General features: G+C 40.9%; 1 protein-coding gene and 1 long non-coding RNA gene across 4 annotated transcripts in view; one reads left to right on the top strand and one right to left on the bottom strand.

Moving 5' to 3' along the window:
* Window positions 1-5285, bottom strand: part of LOC139793452 (complement C4-A-like) — a 51550-nt gene extending 46265 nt beyond the window's left edge. For 2 of the 3 annotated variants that reach the window (XM_071738190.1, XM_071738180.1), the window contains exons 1-6: window positions 5119-5274; window positions 4040-4232; window positions 2818-2995; window positions 2004-2074; window positions 1455-1540; window positions 187-269 (exon numbers count right to left, since the gene is read on the bottom strand). In XM_071738190.1, coding sequence (XP_071594291.1) covers window positions 187-269; window positions 1455-1540; window positions 2004-2074; window positions 2818-2995; window positions 4040-4232; window positions 5119-5201 — 694 coding nt within the window. In that variant the 5' untranslated portion in view covers window positions 5202-5274. Of the gene's footprint in view, window positions 1-186; window positions 270-1454; window positions 1541-2003; window positions 2075-2817; window positions 2996-4039; window positions 4233-5118 lie in introns of all 3 variants that reach the window. The other variant, XM_071738171.1, reaches the window with a different exon arrangement.
* Window positions 5286-8193: 2908 nt separating this feature from the next.
* On the top strand, window positions 8194-9209 carry LOC139791805 (uncharacterized). The gene is made up of 2 exons (XR_011724025.1): window positions 8194-8357; window positions 8857-9209. It is a non-coding gene; the product is annotated as an uncharacterized lncRNA (long non-coding RNA).
* Window positions 9210-18747: the final 9538 nt, after the last annotated feature.

Below are 18747 nucleotides of genomic sequence, written 5' to 3'. Positions count from 1 at the left end.
CCTTCAGTGCACTTACTTTTCTTTAAGAAAGCATATCCAAATATAGCAACAACTTAAACCAACTTCCAGACTGAATCCTACTAAGAGAAAATAGGCACCTTTTTTTTTCATTCTAATCTTTACTGGAAACTTTTAACATATAGTGATGATTTCATAGATTTATAATGCAAATTAAATATTTATTACCATAATTTTTAACTTCAAATTCAGCAGAAACATTAGACATTCCATAATGATGAAACCAGGCTTTGATTTTCCAAGTTCCAGGCCTAAAGTTCAAATTCAGCAGAAAAGAGTTAATTAGGAGTACTCTGGTATTCCATCATGCTAATATATTATCAGTAAATGCTATTATTTTGCTTGCTTTGATCTCATCCCAATTTATTAATGGGTTTCTTTTTGCTAGGAGGAACCAGCAATATATTTCCAGATGTCCTACGAAACACTCAAAAAGGCTTTATGAGGAACTAAAAGATAAAATATTTACAAACCCCATGCAAGATACCTTGTCCTTGAAAAGCCCTAAAAACATGAGAAGTCATTGTACCTTTCCTATAGTTTCAGTGCAATGTCAAAATCAGATTATCTAGCATGCAAGAACACACTGAATATTAAGTGGAAGCTTAACTCCTTGGAATTAGAAGTTATTAATTAGATTTTTCAAACTGAGCCCTTGCCTTGCAGAAGTTGTTTCATGAAGGTATGGATGGTCTCATGGTTGAGATTTTTAAGCAGTTTGCTAAATTGTTCCTTATTGGGATAAATGTTGCTAATTGCAGCATATTAGTGTTAAATCCAGGTCTCATCTCTCCAAGATGAGGTGCTTAAATGTAAAAGGGGATTAACCAATCTCTGCTACAATGGAGAGTAAGACAATTTTGAATGGTAATGCAGTGGTTAAAAATCTTAAGTACTTAACAGGTAAAGGGAATGAATCTGGGTAATTTGATCCTGCTAATTGGAGGTGGGGTTATTCCTCCTCACTTTAGCCATTATACTGTGAGGATTTCCATCTCAGAAGTCCCCTCAGGGTCCTCTGCAGACAATGGAGAAAACCAAAGTGCTGAGGCAGGGTACATCTCATCCTGACATCAACATCCCAAACAGGTCAGTGGAATTGCTGCCTAAATGTGTGACTTTCTCTCCAGTGTCAGAGGAGGGAATGTGGGGTGACCACCTGTGGTGTAGACCCCTAAAAGACAGGAGGCTCCAGGCCTGGCTCCAGGGAAACTGTGCTGGGTTCCCTGCTGCCTCGCTCTGCCATGTTCCCAAGTGTGATCTGAGCAAATCTGTCTGCTCTAAAAAATTGGCAAAGCAGGCAATAGGCAATTAAAAAAAAAAAAAAAAAAAGACAGGGGAGCAGAGCAGAAAGAAGGGCTTGAAGACAGTGTTGCTGCAAGAGACATTCTTGACACATGAGCTGTTTTAATGCACAAGGAACAGCAGTAACATACTCAGCAATGTCAGGTATTTCAAAGTTTTCACTGAACACAGTTTTTATTTTCCTGTCTGACTTTTTAACCACCAATCCTTTTGAATTCTGTTGAGAGAGAAAGCAAAAATAAAATTATGCACTGGATGACAAATACTACATCCAAAAGCTCATATACTAGTCCTAAGGAAGACAAAATGCTCTGCATACTTTCCTACTTTAATATTCACATAAAAAGTCACTCCATGGTTCTGATATTGGCCAAAAATTATAGAATCATAGAATAGTTTGGGTTGGAAGGGAACTTGAAGATCATCCAGTCCCAACCCTCCTGCACAAGTGGGGACACCTCCCACCAGACCAGGTTGCTCAAAGCCCCATCCAACCTGGCCTTGAACACTTCCAGGGAGGGGGCAGCCACAACTTCCCAGGGGCTATCTCATAATGTGTAAATACTGATTTCTGGAGAGCACTCGTAGCTATAGTTTAGTCTTGGATTTTTTTGTGAATTTTTTTTCTTGGTTCCTGTGCTGAAGAAGTGCTCATAACCAGGTTTTTTTTGTATACTTACTAGCACAGCAATTGTGACTGTCTCATCTGCTGGCCTCATGGAATTGTCCAGAATAAAGATCCTGTATCTTACTGTTTGACAGAAGAAAAAATGTGTTCACATATTCATTTCTGGCCTTTCCAGATAGTAGTTATTGAAAGTGATAAAAGGGATAAAATACTTTCTTTTCATGAAAAGAAGCCTGAGAAATTTAACAAAAAGAATAATATTCCTTTTTAGGCTTTATGTGATACATGACCAATCCAATATCTCTTTGAGTATTTTTTTGAATTTGTTTCAGGTGCTTCACTCACTTTTGTGTTCCTTCTGCAGTCAAGGCCTGCAACCAAGCTCAACTTTTTTGGCTTCCTTCTCTTGTTACTAAATAAAACTGGTAAGTAACAAAACAGTTGTGGTGGTAAAGTGTAAAGGATACTTAGTGCTCCTCTGGCAAACAGAAGCAAGAGGAGGTTTTTGCAGGTTTCTCCCAGTTTTGTTTTTTTTTTCCAAAGAGAAGTCACCATTAAGCTTTTTGAACAAAAAGGAGCAGGTTTTGTTTTGCTCCTGCCAGAAGAGAGAACAGCTTTTTTAGTCTGGTGTCATTTCCAGATGGGTTGTTACAATGCAGAGTGCAGACCCTTCACAAGTCCTGGCTGCAGAAGGTGGGATTAAAACCTGGGCTGGCTGGTAAGCACAGAGATAGCTGAGGTAAAATGTGAAGGATTTACCATAGGAAGGATCAAGTTATTATTACTTTTTTTTTTTTCCTTTTTCCCAAATCATGCCCTTAAGATCTATATTCTTCATCTGAAATGCAGAGCATTTGTATTTTAACCTTTGGAACTTGGTGTATAGATAGGCTTATCTGTCTGGATGAAAATGTAGCCTTTCTTGGAAGACAGGGGGATGCGAATGCTTTGAACAGTCTCCTCATAAAGGTCCCTGCTTTCAGTGACCAGAAGAACATATGGCTGTTCACCCTTCTTGAACAGATCCTGATGCTGAGGCTTGACCTGAAGAGGAAAGAAGAAAAAAACCCCACAGTGTCAGCTATGAAGGCAGTAACTTCAGAGCCACGACAGCTGAGGACCAAAATCAGCTCAAAAACTTAAGTAAATTTATTAGTACCTTTCAAGAAAAGATACTAAAATATGTATTTCTTACTAGATATTTCTTTGTAAGTATATACATAAATATACATAAATACTACATAATCACCCATTTTCCACCATAGAAATACCCATTCTTCCATCCAGTGGCAATAACCAGTGACTTAATCTACATGCATGTACACTTAAATTCCTGTTACCAAGTCATTTGCTACCTGTGGTAGCATCCTCTGATCTTTCACTTGTTAAAATTTTGGCCATGAGATCAGAACTTTACCTCATGCAGGTTAATATAATGTTTCTAGACATCGTGCTTTTAGCTCTGGGAGTAAGTTGGGAGCTAAACTGAGTCTTACAACTAAATAACCCAAACTAGTACTCTTGAATTAAATGCTGCCAGACTTCAAAGAATCATGTCAGAATCAAATCACGTATAAAGCAGCATATAAAGAAGCATTAATAAGCTTATAGGTTTGCAAAAATATATATTTTTGTATATTTTTGGTCTGAAATATTTTACATTTTTAAAGGATTCTCCTGTTTTGTAATAATTAATAATAATTAATAATTAATTCCTGCAATGCTACAGGCATTAATGCAGTCATAGTGTAAGTGGTGCAGAACAAGAATGATAAAATTTTAATTGTTTTTAAATTTAAATTGCATTTAATTTCATCACCAGTCTACAGCAATGAGGAGATCTTTCATTGTCATGAGACCAAATCTTGAGCTTTCCTGTTGGGCACAAAAGGGCACTCACAATCACCACTGAAATTATATCAGGCACTGTTTTATTAGCTGGTTGGGTAAATAGGATGCTGCTCTCACAGGAATTGATGCTTTGCCATCTATTCCCAATATTCAGAGTTTTCTCTGTTCCAATATATTCCTCATATAGACTGTGTATTTTCTGCCACCAGCTTTACAACACTATGATGATAGACTCACCATTAGTGCTTTCATCTCTTGGTAGTTGTTATTTTGGTTAAGGTTAAAGACAGTCTTCTCTGATAGGACCTTATTTTTTGTCTCATCTTTGAAGTATGCAGTAACTTGCAGAGGGTGCTGTGCTCCATGGACTTGCACTGTTATTGTCTCATGTGTTCCCAAATGCACCACATTTGGGGCAGTAATGAGATACCTGAAACAGCACAGAAACAGATTGGCCACTAAGTAGCCTGATTTTTCTGGATACTGGAGGTCCACATGAGACTGCAGACAGGAGCCTGCACCTGGCTAAAAACTAGAAATAAGTATTTGGGGACTGGAGATAACATCAACGATGAGCTGACATGGAAGACGAGAAAGGTTTTGTCTTGCCTGCTCAAATATCATCAAATCATAGAATCACAGAATAGTTTGTGTCGGAAAGGACCTTCAAGATTATCTAGTTCCAGCCCACCCTGCCATGGGAAGAGATGCCTTCCACTAAAACAAGTTATTCTGTGACCTGTCCAACCTGTTCTTAAACAGGTTGCTTAAACTTCTTGCAGAGTTCTTCTCCTGTGTCTCTGCCCGACAGATAAAGGTAATTTTTAAAGGAATTTTAACATGCCTCTTAAAATATTACATCTGTTTCCTAAACCCAGGAATTTTTTCCAACTAAAAGTATCAACATATGTAAAACTTCAGTAAAACAGAGGATAAATACAGAAAAATTCTGAAGCTCTCTCAAATATGAAGACTTCGCTCTCTGCAATGTATAAATCAAATGCAAAAAGGAGAGTGACTTTTTCCCGAGATTTTCCAATCCAGTAAATCTCATAAACTGAAGAAAAACAAGCAGCAATGACAGCATGAACATCAGGCTTTAGAGGGACCTTTTTAATTATTTTTTACTGAACAGAGAACTTTCCCCTTCAAAGGGTAGATTTAAGCTTTTTACTTTTCACCTATTTAAGGTTACACAAATTTTCAGTGGCCTGAGAAATCGGCTTTGTTGATTCCCTTTTAAGACAAGTAGCATTCCTACTTTCTCCTTCAAGGGCTTTTCTAGGAGAGAAGAATTATTAATAAAATGTACTTACGATGGTGCTTGTTGTGTGTTGGACAACAAGGAAGAAAAGGTTATCAGAAACACCAGCCTTTCCATTGGAAAACTCCACAACATCTGCAAAACAAAAATAGAAACCAGCCACTGTCAATCTGCCCTTGACGTTGTGAGAAATGGGCTGATGGCACATTGCAGCAAAGAACATGACCTGTCCTGGTTATTTATTAATAACTTTCAAAACCGTGCAACCAATAAAGATGTGAATGTTAGTGATGCACAAACTAAGAGCCTCGGTGGAGACATTCTGGACTAAGACCCAGTTTTACATTTGATTATGCTTTTATTCTCTTTCCAGATTCAGTATTTTCATGGTAGCATCAAAACACCATGTGCAAGGAGAAGTTTTCACAAATACTCCGAGGCAATCCCAAAACCAAGCAATGGCTAAAAGAGTGGATGTAAAGCACTTCTAAACAGGGACAAGTGCAAGTGATGAGTCCCTTCTCTATGCCCTTACCTAACTGCAGGCATCTCTGCAGTCCCACAGAGGTGAGAGAAAGCTCCTTCTGGTTTAGATAGAATCCTAGAATGGTAGCATAGCTTGGGTTGGAAGGGACCTTTCTGCCTGTAGTGCTTGAAGGCATTAATCTACTTTTACTTAAATGGGAATAAAATGGATGTGTCTGTCTGAGCTACTCATCTCAGTGTTCCTTTATGGTCAAAACCAAGGGCTTTTCCAGAGGTTATTTAGTCTCATCTTAGCACAAGCACATTAGGTGACTCACCAGATGAAGGTATTCCAGACTGCAGGAAAGAGACACAGTGTCTTAAGAGGCAGGACAGCAACATCTGAGGAATAACTGTTTGTGCAGGAACCAGTTTTGATCAAAGACACATGAAAAACCAAACCAAAACTCTCATCAGGTCTCATTTTTTCAAGCCTTTACTGGATCACTGTCTCTCAGGTAGAATTTTGTTGACTCATGAGAATGGAAAGTTGCCCATCTGATTTAAAGGCTGTTCAAATCCCAGAAATTATCACATGGCTGCTCAAAGTTCTGGGGTTAAACTGCCCTTTAATGCACCACATTTAAGTCCGTGTCTTTAATTATTAGCAGTGGATGCCATAAATCACCTCTCCATTATTTGCAAGCTGAATTCATACCTAAAGCAAGGGCTCATTGCCCACAGTCATTTGTGCTGGGAGGGTGAAGAGACCTCCATCTCACCCCTTGTCTAAAAGGTATCCCATGCCTGGTTCTTCAGACATAAGCAGCTCCAGCAAGGGCTGCTTCAAGACAAGGAGGCTGGGGAAGAGAAGAAGGTGTAAGGTGCTGACAAACCAGTTTATTACTTTACACAGAGTGGTAGATGGAAGGCAAGTACTCTCTGTCCATTGGTGGTCACAGAAAGTAGCAGCAGCAAAAGCATCAAGGATGTTTCTAGATTCAAACATCAGCAAAAGCTGATTTTTTCCTCCTGTAGGCACAAGTTTTTCCAAGTGGGTTGCCTTCATACTCTCACTACAGCTGTCAGTCCAGAAGGAGAAGGTGAGGAAAGGTACCTATGGATGCTCAGAGTCTAAGTCCATGTTCTTTGGGAGATCTTTACAGGAAATCAGAAATGGAAACTGTTAAAACCAGAGTTATTTTCACTCTGCCCTCCCTCCTCACCCTCTCCTCTAGTTATACACTGACAAAACTGATTATTTATATGCCAAAATCACATATTTTCCTCAGGGTCTCTGACCTCCCAGACCCAAGCTAAGTGATGAGGAAGAGTAGAGGCTTCCACCATGAGGCAGATCTCAGGACAAAGGTTTTGTGGAAGTTCTCGTGGGATTGGGGCTCATGCTCTCTCTGGGGAGCAGAATGGGTTTGTTAAACTTGCAGCTGGTAAAATGAAGACTTCTCAGTCTTGCATGACCAAAGAGAAGACAATGGGTAAGTTGAGAGCAGTAGATGTGGAGCATGCAGTAGATGTGGAGCATGCAAAGGTTCCTGCCAGCCTCAGGGACAGTTCCACGGCTAGGTGGAAGTCTCCTGCATTGAAGGTCTGGGCTTATGCAGACACTGAGCAACCTCAGTCACTAAAACAGAACAAGAAATGTATATGACTGGGTCATTTATTTTTGCTGCAGACAGATAAAAAAATTAGGAAAACCCCAGTCAACCTCTGTGAGCTCAATACTCTTTCCCTGAGAAACACACAAGGAGTTCTCCCAGCTGAAAAGCCAGCAGCTCTCAGAAGACTGCAGCACAACCAGCATGGATTTCCTATTCCTGAAGTGACAGGAGAGGCAGATTTGAACTGTGGGGTCCCACCATACTCTCACTGTGGTGCCAGTTTTTGTCAGAGGGGAGAAGGGCTTTTCATTGTCTGAGCTGCTTATTTGTCAGGGGACTGAGATCTATTTGTACAGCTATGCAAATAGCCATGTCTGAACTCACAGTCAGGCATTTTCACAGATGGCTTTTTAAAGGGGACTGTGCAAAAGCCATTTGTTGCTTTCATTTGTTTCTAATTGGATTTGTACACTTTTGTTTCCCTGCGAAGTCTAAATATATGTGTACTCATAATGGCTCTCCATAGCAGTAAGTTCCATAACCATTTTAACCATTTTTCATAACCTTGAATTTAAGGAGGTGTTCTAACTCTTAATAAAGATATTTGTTACTTCCAAAATATAAACCAGTAACCATAATTAAATAGGATTTTTTTTCAATGTCTCCCACCAACAAAAGAGCATAGGTGTGTATGTAAGCATTTATCTAACTGGAGTTAAAATTCCTAATGCTTCATTTGTCTGTCTCTGGGTTTGTATAAAATGGTTGTTGCTCAGGTTTTCTAGTATCACAGATTCATCAGATTGGCTGGGCTTGTGTTTTCTTGTATGGAGCAAAAGCTTATAATCCAAAGCCACATTAAAATGCAACATAATGCATTAACAAAAATTAAAAAAAAAATGTCTGGGTTGAAGGTAATGCATGAAAGCAAACACAGAAAACTCACCCTAAAATAACCTGTGCACTTGTCCTTTTTCTAAAGGCAAAGTCCTTTCCTATTTACTCATCAGCCCCTTTTCAGCAGGTGATTGATTGGTGAGGATATTGATCCTTCAGCTGATCCTGGGTCCAGCACTGCCTGTGGCAAGCACAGCCTGGGACTGATGGATGTGCAAGAAGGAACTCCTGAACCCTGAATTCAAGGAGGTAGACTTGATTTACTCTGAATTAATGCTATCTCTCCTTTCAGTAACTTCATTTCAACTTTGTAGGTTTTCACATTGTTTTGAGCACCAGCAGTAGCTTCTGTTCTTTGGCTTGATGTGCTTCCAAAAGGCTTTGCCCCCCCTAATCTACCTAAATATTAACAAATCCAAAATCTTCTTTCACTTTCCTCCTGCACTATTTCACCTCTGTCTGGCAGAAAGGTACAAAGGACAGCTTCACAAAGCACATTCTACAAATAAGCACTGCAGATTTATTCTCTTGGCTGAGAGACAGGGAATTGTGACAAACAAAAAAGGTGATATTTCACTCCTGGCATTTCAGAAAATTAGATTTTTAAATCCTTTTTCAAATGCAGACTATTAAGCATGGGTCTAAGTTAAACAAATTTAAATTGAAAATGTAAATTTATACCATACTTTATTTCTTTTCATTTCATTGTTTTACTGACAAATATTTCACCCTACTGTAATAATGCACTTGTGTTTTGTTTTGGTTTTGGTTTGGTTTTTTTTTGTTTATTACCTTTTTCTGAATCTCAGAACTTCTGGCACTTTTAAGAAATATAGATCAAATTTACTAAATAAGTCAACCATAGCCTTGCTGAAGGAAAAAGCCATTGAACAGGTCATGGCCAAGAGGGGAGGAGATACCTGAGCATGCAAGTGGCTCTTAACCCAGGTGAAAGGAAAGAATTTCTGGAAATGAGGAAGAAAAAGACCTGGCCTGGACCTCACTGGGGCTGTGGAGTATTGCAATGGCACCTAAACATCCTGACGTCCTGACAGTCTGTCTGGAATCTTAATCTCAAATTCATACTTTTTTTTTTTTTTTTTTTTTTTTTTTTTTTTTTTTTTTTTTTTTCTTTAAGTTCTACATTAAAAAAAAAAGACAACCCATTTTTTTTCTCACTGCTATCTGTAAAAAATACACATTACCTACAAAAATGAACATATTTCAAGTATATTGATCTTTCCCAACTTCTCCATTCTTTGGGAATATAATGGATATAATTGTCTCTTCAGAGCATTATTTTATTCTCTTTTTCATGTGAGCAAAAGGCAAAAACAACATAAAAAAAGCAAAATGAACCTTGGACATATCAGTGGCAACTGCTAAATTTTAACTAGTGAGAAGAATAAGAATATAAGTTATACATCCAGTCCTGTGGATTTGGGATCATATCACAAAATCAAGAAAAATCAGCCTCTTATGCAGGCAAAATTTAGAAAAGTGAATTATAATTGTTACTGACCCTCATTCCTTTAATTTGCTGATTTGTTAAATGGAGATACTCTAATTTTTCAGCCAGTTGCAAAATTATACAATGACAAACAAAAGGAGAAAAAACCCATCATTTACCATGTCTAACATGAGACAGCCTTGTGCCTATCTGCCACTGGCAGCTTTCCTTGTCCTGATCTGAAAATTAAATTTAAAACACTCACTTCACTCAGTAGCTCAGAGAGGGATGAGATACAAGGGGATAAAACACAAGAAAGCTTTTCCTCTCCCAATTTTCTCTCGGAGAAAGCTCTGCTCCCACCCTTAGCCCACTCAAGGGAGTTTAGGTCAGCTCCACTGGTGGATGGGAAGCTGTGCTACTTATTTTCATCCCTTGGTTTTAATGTTCAAGGATGAAATTTAAAGAGGAAGGGTGTAAGGAGACATTATATTAGTGTCAGGAGAGTTTTGTTTGTGTTGTAAAGAGGAAGGTTTTGTTTACACCATGTTTCAATGTCAGGTGTTGCAGCATCTCCCCAGGGGACAGGCAGAGCATCTGCTGTCCCTTTACTCCTCTATTAAACCTGGATGACTTTTGTGGCAGCTTAGTGGGACAGTTATTCAGGTAATGTATACTAATGTATTATTTTTTTTATATAAATTTAGCCATGGAGCACTGACCCTTTGAGCCATCAGCTTTTTAGGCAACTGTTTGGATGAACAATGTGCTCTCTGTACTCTCAGGGGTAGGCACCTTACCCAGCCTGGACACAGGGTTTGTAGCAGGAACTTTCCCTCTCATTAACTCAGTTTTGCAGAGAGCTCCCTCCAGCAAAATCATACAAAACCAGAAAACCCATCTGCCCTCTCTGTGGCTTAGGAGCAGAGGGGAACATTGATGCCTTCAGAAGGAGACTGTCTGGAAGACCCCAAGGCCTTGCTGAAGGTACTTGGGTCACATGTAACCTGCCCAGATTATAGATGTTGAATGTACAGAAAAAATGTCAATAGAAAAATAATCTTTTCCTTTAGCCAACACGTCTTGAAAGGAGCAGGAACCTGCCCTTGATAATCTTTCCATTCATTTATTTTTATTTGACTCCTGAGTGAGGGATTTTTCAATTATAACAGGATGTGGTTTAAAAACATCTCTGCATTGTTCTGGTTCAGCCTGTGGTCCCCACAGTGTCCCTGCTGCCACCTCTGAGAGCAGCCCAGCCTGCAGCCCTGATGTGACAGTCAAGGCTGGGTCTGTACCTCTGCTTTCCCACTCCAGGGTAGTGGGACAGAGATTTTTGGCTGCTGGTCCCATTCATGTCTGGGCAATGCTCAGCTTTTCTTCCCCTACATACACTGGCCCTTGCTGTTTTGTTGAGGTAGAAAAAAATAAACAGCAGGTGTGAAAGAGCTGCTGGACATGGTACTTTAAGCCTCAGGTAGAAGTTCCTGGGCTTGGATCCCACACCCAGAACCCACTGACCTCTGCCAGCCAAGCTGTGAGGAAGGCTGCTCCTCAAGGTTATGCACAGCCTCGGGGTACCTAGGTGGGCACTCACCACAAACACCTCAGTCTTGGGCTGCTCTTATTCCTTGCTGCCACCAGGAGCAGTTTCTTAAGTAAATTTGGGGCTGGCTTCAGTTTTACAGGTTATTACATTTCTGCTTGAGAAGTGACAAATAAATAACCAAGCAGTCATCAGAGAATATTAAGAATTACAATGGAATAGAGTTCAGTGCTAAAGTTCTAAATACCTCCCCATTCTTTCACGACTTCAGTAAAGCTTGTTGGCTTCAGTAAGTACACTAAGATGTACAGTCAGGCAGCAAGCCCAGATTCAGTGTCTGTGGAGAAAAGCATTGTCAGCACTTACTTGTACATTATTCTATAAAATATCTGCCACAGGTTTGCTGCGTGCACTTTCTGCAGAGATACCAAAAAACGTTTCTTCACTGTGGCAGCATCAATATCTCTGATCTGAGTCACCTGTGGGAGGCCAATACACTTAAATGCAGAGTCCTGCAGTTAAAATGTGCTAAATCTCCCAACATCTGCATACTCCTCTTGCTGTGGCCTTTTGCTTCCAGGGTCCTGCTGTGTGTGTTTGCAAAGCATGGCTCAGCCTGCTGCTGGGACACTCAGGGATGCTGCAGGGCAGCCTGCACCCTCCTGGAGCCATATGTATGCAGTCCTGGTGCCATCCAGTGGGCAGCTCTGCTCTCCACCACAAAAGCAAGTGCTCATGAAGAACTTTGGAGCAGGAGGAACCCCCCCTTGACAGGAGTAAGGAGGAGCCAGCTCCAGGCTCACAGGCAGATGGATGTTTCGCCACAGTACGAGCTGCTTGAGGTAGGCCACAAAGATGATCCAGGTGCTGGAGCACCTCTGCTGTGAGGAGAGGCTGAAAGAGCTTTGATTGTTCAGCCTGAAGAAGAGAAGACTCCAAGGACACCTTATAGGTGCCTTAAAATACCCAAAGGGAACCTAAAGGCAGGCTAGAGAGGGACTTTTCATAAGATTGTATAGCAATAGGACAAGGGGAAATGGTTTTAAACTCTAGGAGACTATGTTTAGACTGGATATTAGGAAGAGAGAAGCTGTGGCTGCCCACTCCCTGGAAGTGTTCAAGGCCAGGTTGGATGAGGCTTTGAGCAACCTGGTCTATATGAGAGGTGTTAAGTTGGAGCAGTGTCACAGTTTAACACTGGCCCAGCACTGAACTGAATGAGATGCTCTCTATTGATCCCCCTCCCCTTCCTGATAAAGAAAGGAGAGAGAATAAGGGAGAGAGACTTATGGATTGGAAACTAAACTACACAGCTTTAATGAAACAGTAATGATTTAAAAAAAGGTAAAATTATTGAATATATACAAATATACAGAAAAATGATACCATGTTTTTCTCCCCGTTCTCTCAATAATGCTCACATCACCACCTGGGAAAGTCCAGGCTGGATTCCTGGAGTCAGCAGCAGTCAGGAACTGGAAGATTCAGATTAAACCAGATTCAGGCTCCTGTCCAGTTTTTTAAACTACTGACCAAGTCTGACATTTTGCAAAAAAAATGCTACAGCAAAAGCAGTGCCATTCACTCCATGTTTTAGGGGTAAGTTTTATAAAGTCAGTGCATTCTCAGTTGGCAGAACAGCTCAGATCTAGTCAGAAATACAATGCTCCACCTGGCTACATCAACCCCGGGGCATTAGAAGAACTTGGGAGGCAAGATTAAATGTATTGTTCTGACCACCACAGTTTATTGCCAAGATCAAGCCTTACCTCATTTCCATCCTTTCCAAAGTGATTATTACAATCAGGACCCCACTCCATGCCTTATGGACTTTCTGATTTACTGCAACACACTCTTCTTTTCCCACTCTCTACGAGTCCAGAGCTTATCTAGGAAAACTGATGCCTTGAAAATGTGGGGCCCCTGTTCTCTGTTCCAGCTAAATTCCACTTACGACTGTGAGGGAGGTGGAAAGATTACCTTAAATCATCTTTAAACTCCCATTTCTCATGGTAGTCAGGGAGCTATCTTCACTTCTAATAGGAACTGAAGCACCTTAAGGTACTGTGATATAAATCCTACTGTTTAGAAATGCTAACACCTTTCTGGCACTCAAGAATAGGCAGAGAGGCTCTTTGCCTCCTCTGTCATGTGTGTCTGAGGTTAGAAGAACACAAATCAAAAAATACACCTCCTAAGGATATTTATTTTACTCTTACTACTTGTTTCTCTTTACAGTCTGCAGACAGACCTGCCAATGGGGTTACAGTAGAAATAAAGGCTGTCTTCTATTTACAGTGCTCTTAAGGCATAAATAACCATATCTGCAACTCAGATATCTGAAAGTGCCCTCTCTAAGGAGTCAGCCAGGCAGGATCCCCTACACAGAGTCATCCAAGATCCTATAAAAGCAAGATAATGTGTGTAAGGTACAGAAGAATGCAGCTATGAACTTAGGAAAACACTCCTTATGAAAATCCAGATAAAGGAAAACATTCCTCCCTTTTCTGCAGTCCTGACAGATGGACCCTGACCACATTCTTATCTCCCTGCACAGGTGACCCACAAACAATTTCCATGGCTATATACACTCTAATTAGTACATATTAGTACTTCCATGTGCTAATCTTCATCCCAATCACCTAACATAAAAATGTCTTTTACCTACATGGTCTTCCACTGCAAAATCCTCAGTGAAGAGAAGAGAAGACCCCTGACTACAGCTCCAGCTACTTAGAAAGAAGCACACTGCTAATTGGTGGTCAGAGAAAACAAATAATTTCTCATGCCTTGAAGTTTGGAGGGCCAGGCCTTGCTAAAGTCCAAGTTTATGTGTAGCTAACAGTGAATCCTTAAATGGCAAGAGGAAATATGAGTAGGAAAATCTGTAAAGGGGAAACTGCTCACACCAATGATGTGTTTTACTTGGGATAACAGAAGACTAAAGACTACTGGGATAAACCTATGGTGTGGCCTAAGAAATGCCTCTTGTGAGTGGTTTTATTTTTTTTTGGGGGGGGAGGGGGGGGAAGGAATTATCATCAATATAAAAACTCAGATTAAAAGCCATGAAACATAAAACCAAAACTTTGAGGATTTGCGCTGTGTTTTGTGGCAAAAAACATGCCACTGTTTTTTGTGTTAGGTTACAAGTGGGGATGTGCCCTGGCAGGAGCTCTTCAGCATTCCAGTCAGTGAAAGGAAAGGAGATTTTTCCAGAGCACCACTAAAGGGAAGGGCATAGGTGTGGGTGTACTTTTGGAGGTGAAGGAAATGAGGATACGAAGGAAAAAAAAGATCTGATACACAGAGCTTCATCCTGAGCAGTGATTAAACAGAAAGAAGATGAAACACAATCTTCTTCCCACTGCACCTTCCAGAATCAGTGGTCAGAGCTGGCCTTCACCTGAGGAAATCCTTGACATGGAGACTCCAGAAAGTCAGAAGAGCTTTCAGCCCTCTGCTAGGTGACAGCTCCAGGTGACAATGTCAAAATTGTTGCTCTCTGGGTTTGTGTGTGGCATGAAGACATTTTAGGGTCATGGTTTAGTGGTGGACTTGGCAGTGAGAAGTTAATGGTTGGACTTGGTGATCTTAGAGGTCTTTTCCAACCAAACCAATTCTGTCATTCTGTAATTTCTGCTTTCCCTGGAAACCCTTCAGTGAGCATGTCTACTGTAACACTGGAGTCCTCATAGCATAACTAAATAAAAATCTGTGAATAAAGAGATTTTGACAGTTTGGAGTGGTTTAATAGGGATGTGCCTGCCTGTATCTGTGAGCATCTTACGGAGGTTTCCAGAGGTTTGAAGTTTCTTGGCATTGTGCAATAGCTAAAAAGAACAGAAGGTGGCATGTGTTCAACATTTTCATGCAGCAAAAAAGTACAGTTAAGGAAATACAGGAGGGAACTACAGGGAAAACAGGAGAGAAATACAGGGATCCATGAGGAGACAGCTAAGCTCAGACCATATCCAGTTTGATATATCTCAGCTGTTAATGATTGTACTAAGACTGAAGGCTATTTTCCGATTTTCCCAATTTTTGTAATGTAATTCACTGATGCCATGGGAGTTGATTTTAATAGACTTTGAAAAACACCTGGTCAGTTGTGATTAATCTCATTTTTAGTACTTTAGCATTTACTGAAATTTGTAAAATGAAGGTGTTTATCTTTTTCTGCTTCTCTTTGGTTTTGTTTTTTTTTAAAATAAAATTCACATAATGTGACCATTTTATTACAATCTATATCTGTATGGTCTATATTGTGAAGATAAACATGGACTCGATAGTTTCTCTTTTAAGTGCAGGAGTAGGAGAGCACCAGGCAAAAAGGAGAATGAATTTACATTCATCATAAATTTTTTAAGAAAAATAAAATAAATAAATAGAGAAGATGATGGAACTGTTGGTTCTCTAGTCATTAAATTAAGACCTTTCTGAACAGTCAACCTGGCTTTGTGAAACTGTTATCACAAAAAATTGCCTTTTAATCTGCAGGCACCCTCTCTTCTTTAAAGCCCCTGCTTCTTTAAAGCACATATTTATCTCTTTTTTCCAACTCTTCCCCCTGACCTATTTTCAGGTTCACTTCACATTGTGAGACAGCAGGAAAAAATACTCATTTGCAGCCAGCACAGGTGACTTACCAGGTAGGATGCTCCTTGGTTCTTAGGTGCTCCTTTTCACTTCTGCAAGTAATTGCCACAGCTCCTTTAATGAGAAGCAGACTGAAGTTTGGGCTTCAGAGCTCCAGAGGGGTGGTGAGGACTGGGCTGAACTGGACCAATGTGACCTCTCCTGCCTTGGCTGTAGGTTCCAGAAGTCTCCAAGGAGTTACTGCCTGTGTCCATAGGCACTCACGTGGGAATAAACCAGTACCTTTGTTGCCCCTTTGAGAAATCTTGGATTGAGTCTGACAGCAGACAGCTCTTCTTTGTTTAGCAGCCAAATTCCCTCGTTCCCTGGGCAGCTGATTAGCTTTTAACTTCATACCTTCACCAAATGAAACAGACTTCCTTAAAATGTGTCTGGAAACAGGGGAGAGGGGACTCATGTGGGCCAGACACTGGCAGCATCCCCCATCCCAGGCCCTTGAAGGCACGTGGTTGCTGCCTAAGCCTGTTGCATTTCCCCTGTTTGAGGACATTTCTAGGCCATCCTACTAGTGAGCAGCCAAAAGAAGTTCACAGAAGTTGCAGAAGGGGAGCCAAGAGACCATCAGCCTGAGAAATGGGTGAAAAGAGAAGCTGCTGCCATAACTGTTGTTGTCTGGACTTCAGGCTGGAAATCCTGCTACTGAAGCATCTTGACATAAAATGAAAAGGGTCTAAAATGTGGACTTTTGGAGAACTTTCATTTAACTTTGCATTTTCTCAATGCTTTTACTTGCTGCTCTCCAAACACAAGGTATTTTGGAGGAATGGTTGCACTGCTCCCAGGCACCCTGCAGCAGCTGGGGCTGAAAAGCTCAAGCTGGGAGTAGAGATTGCAGCTGCTGGTCCCAGGAGCTGCTACTGCTGAAACCACTGTCTGGGAGACAGTCCTGAATGCCACCAATTTTGCCCCTCAGCAGAGTGTATCAGATCAGTCTGCCTGACCCCAAGCACAGGAGCTGCCTTCTCAGGTTTTGGCTGTGGATCTGGTTGCTGTGATTGCTTCCAGGCAAACACCCCTTGAATTTGGCTTCCTAGCCTGTAGCACTTCATCCTTCTGATCTTATCTGAGGAATGACATACAAATTAACATATTAGATAATACAAGAATATAAACACACATAAAATACTATTTGCATATATTGATATTATTACATACTATATAAAATGCATGAACATTATATAGGATTATATGTAAAGTTTAAAATAGATATTACATAATAAAATCTATATAAATTTATGGAGTAAAAAATATTTCCTGTGTGTGCACACATGGTCATGCTTTGAAACTAAACATTTGTTGTAGAACAAAACTTCTCAGCCACTTCATGAGGATATTGATATAATGCATATTATCACAGCTGAAAGTTCCAGATGGGAGCTACAGGCAATGCCTCAATGCTGCATTTTTTTTTTTTTTTTTTTTTTTGTGTGTTGTTAGAATCACTCTTACCATTCATAATGATGTTATGGCAGTCAGATGCACAGTTCCTGAGGAAATTGACATTTCCTGGGGGAGAAATGTCTCCCCAGCACCTGCATTTTGGGACCCAAGTTGGAGAGGAAAATCCGAGCAGCAACCCAAAAGATCTCAGACAGCTGTTACTGGTGGTGTTACTGGTGGTTCTGGCCTCTGGTGCAGTGTTGAAGGGTAAGAAACTCAGCATAGCTGAGGAAATAGTAATAATCAGGTGCAGTAAATGTTTCAGGAGGTGTGCACACAAACACCTGCAGGCTGATGTATGATAACAGACCTCAAATTTTCTGAGCAGGCTGCCTAAATACACAACTAGAAAAATCCTGTCAGCAAGAAAAAGCAACTATTGAATTGCCTACATTCAGCCTGGATCCATACAAACAAGAAGGGAGTTCTGCCTCTGAAGTTAATCCTTTTAAAAAAGCCATTCTGGCTAAGATAATTTAAATTAGCCACAAAACAGTCACAGCCAAGCACCACTCTTGGTACCTCCTGCAGGAGGTTCTGGGTCCTGGCACACAGCCAGCAGTGTTAAGGAATCACTGCTAGCCAGCCAAATTTTTCCCATAACCCAACGTGGAGTGTAGAGACCCTTAATCAGCAGTGAGACCCTTACACAGCTCTGCTGCACTTCTGTTCAGCAACTTTTAGGTGTCTGCTCCCACCATGGCATAGTCCATAAAAGACTTTTTTCTTTTATATTGTTACTAAAGTCCACCTAAGTTAGAATCCGCGTGGTGTTTAGGTGAAGTGAATTTGTTCTGTGGAGAATTTTGTCTCTGAAATCTTGGAAGATGTGACATACATTAGCACATACCCTGAGCAGCATGGCAAATGAGCTGTTGACATGACATTCCAAGATGGAAGAAGTTTCCTGGGATCCAGAGGAACTCCAAGAGCACCTGTGCTATACTGCACACTGATGTGTAAGGATTGCAAAAGATATGGAGGGCATCATGTGGCAGCTCTAAGATAAGTCCTGGGCACATGAAAGTTGGTGTGTGTGTGATGCATGGGCTGCTGCTGATGAGAAAAAAAGATTTGCAATATCTGTCTCTCCAGCTGGTGCTCTTTGAAGCTGGGTACAAATGTTTTCCTTCCTCCTGCTGAAAGGGCCCATTTCTGTCAATCTGGGTAAGAGCTGCAGAATCACAGAATCATCTGGGTTGGAAAGGACCTCTGAGATCATCAAGTCCAACCCTTGGTCCACCGCCACTGTGGTTCCCAGATCATGGCACCGAGTGCCACATCCAGTCTCTTCTTAAAAGCCTCTAGGGATGGAGAATCCACCACCTCCCTGGGCAGCCCATTCCAATGCCTGATCACCCTCTCTGTGAAGAATTTTTTCCTAATATCCAACCTAAACCTCCCCTGGCAGAGCTTAAGTCCATGCCCACTTGTCTTACTGGGCGAAGAGACCAACCTCCCGCCTGGCTACCCCCTCCTTTCAGGGAGTTGTAGAGAGTGATGAGGTCTCCCCTGAGCCTCCTCTTCTCCAGGCTGAACAGCCCCAGCTCCCTCAGCCCTTCCTCACAGGACTTTTGCTGGATCCCTTCACAGCCTCCTTGCTGT

The sequence above is a fragment of the Heliangelus exortis genome, chromosome 1 (genome assembly GCF_036169615.1).
Source record: "Heliangelus exortis chromosome 1, bHelExo1.hap1, whole genome shotgun sequence".
Lineage (NCBI taxonomy): Eukaryota > Metazoa > Chordata > Aves > Apodiformes > Trochilidae > Heliangelus > Heliangelus exortis.
The sequence above is the reverse complement of the archived record's forward strand: the minus strand, read 5'-3'. Positions and strand labels throughout refer to the sequence as shown.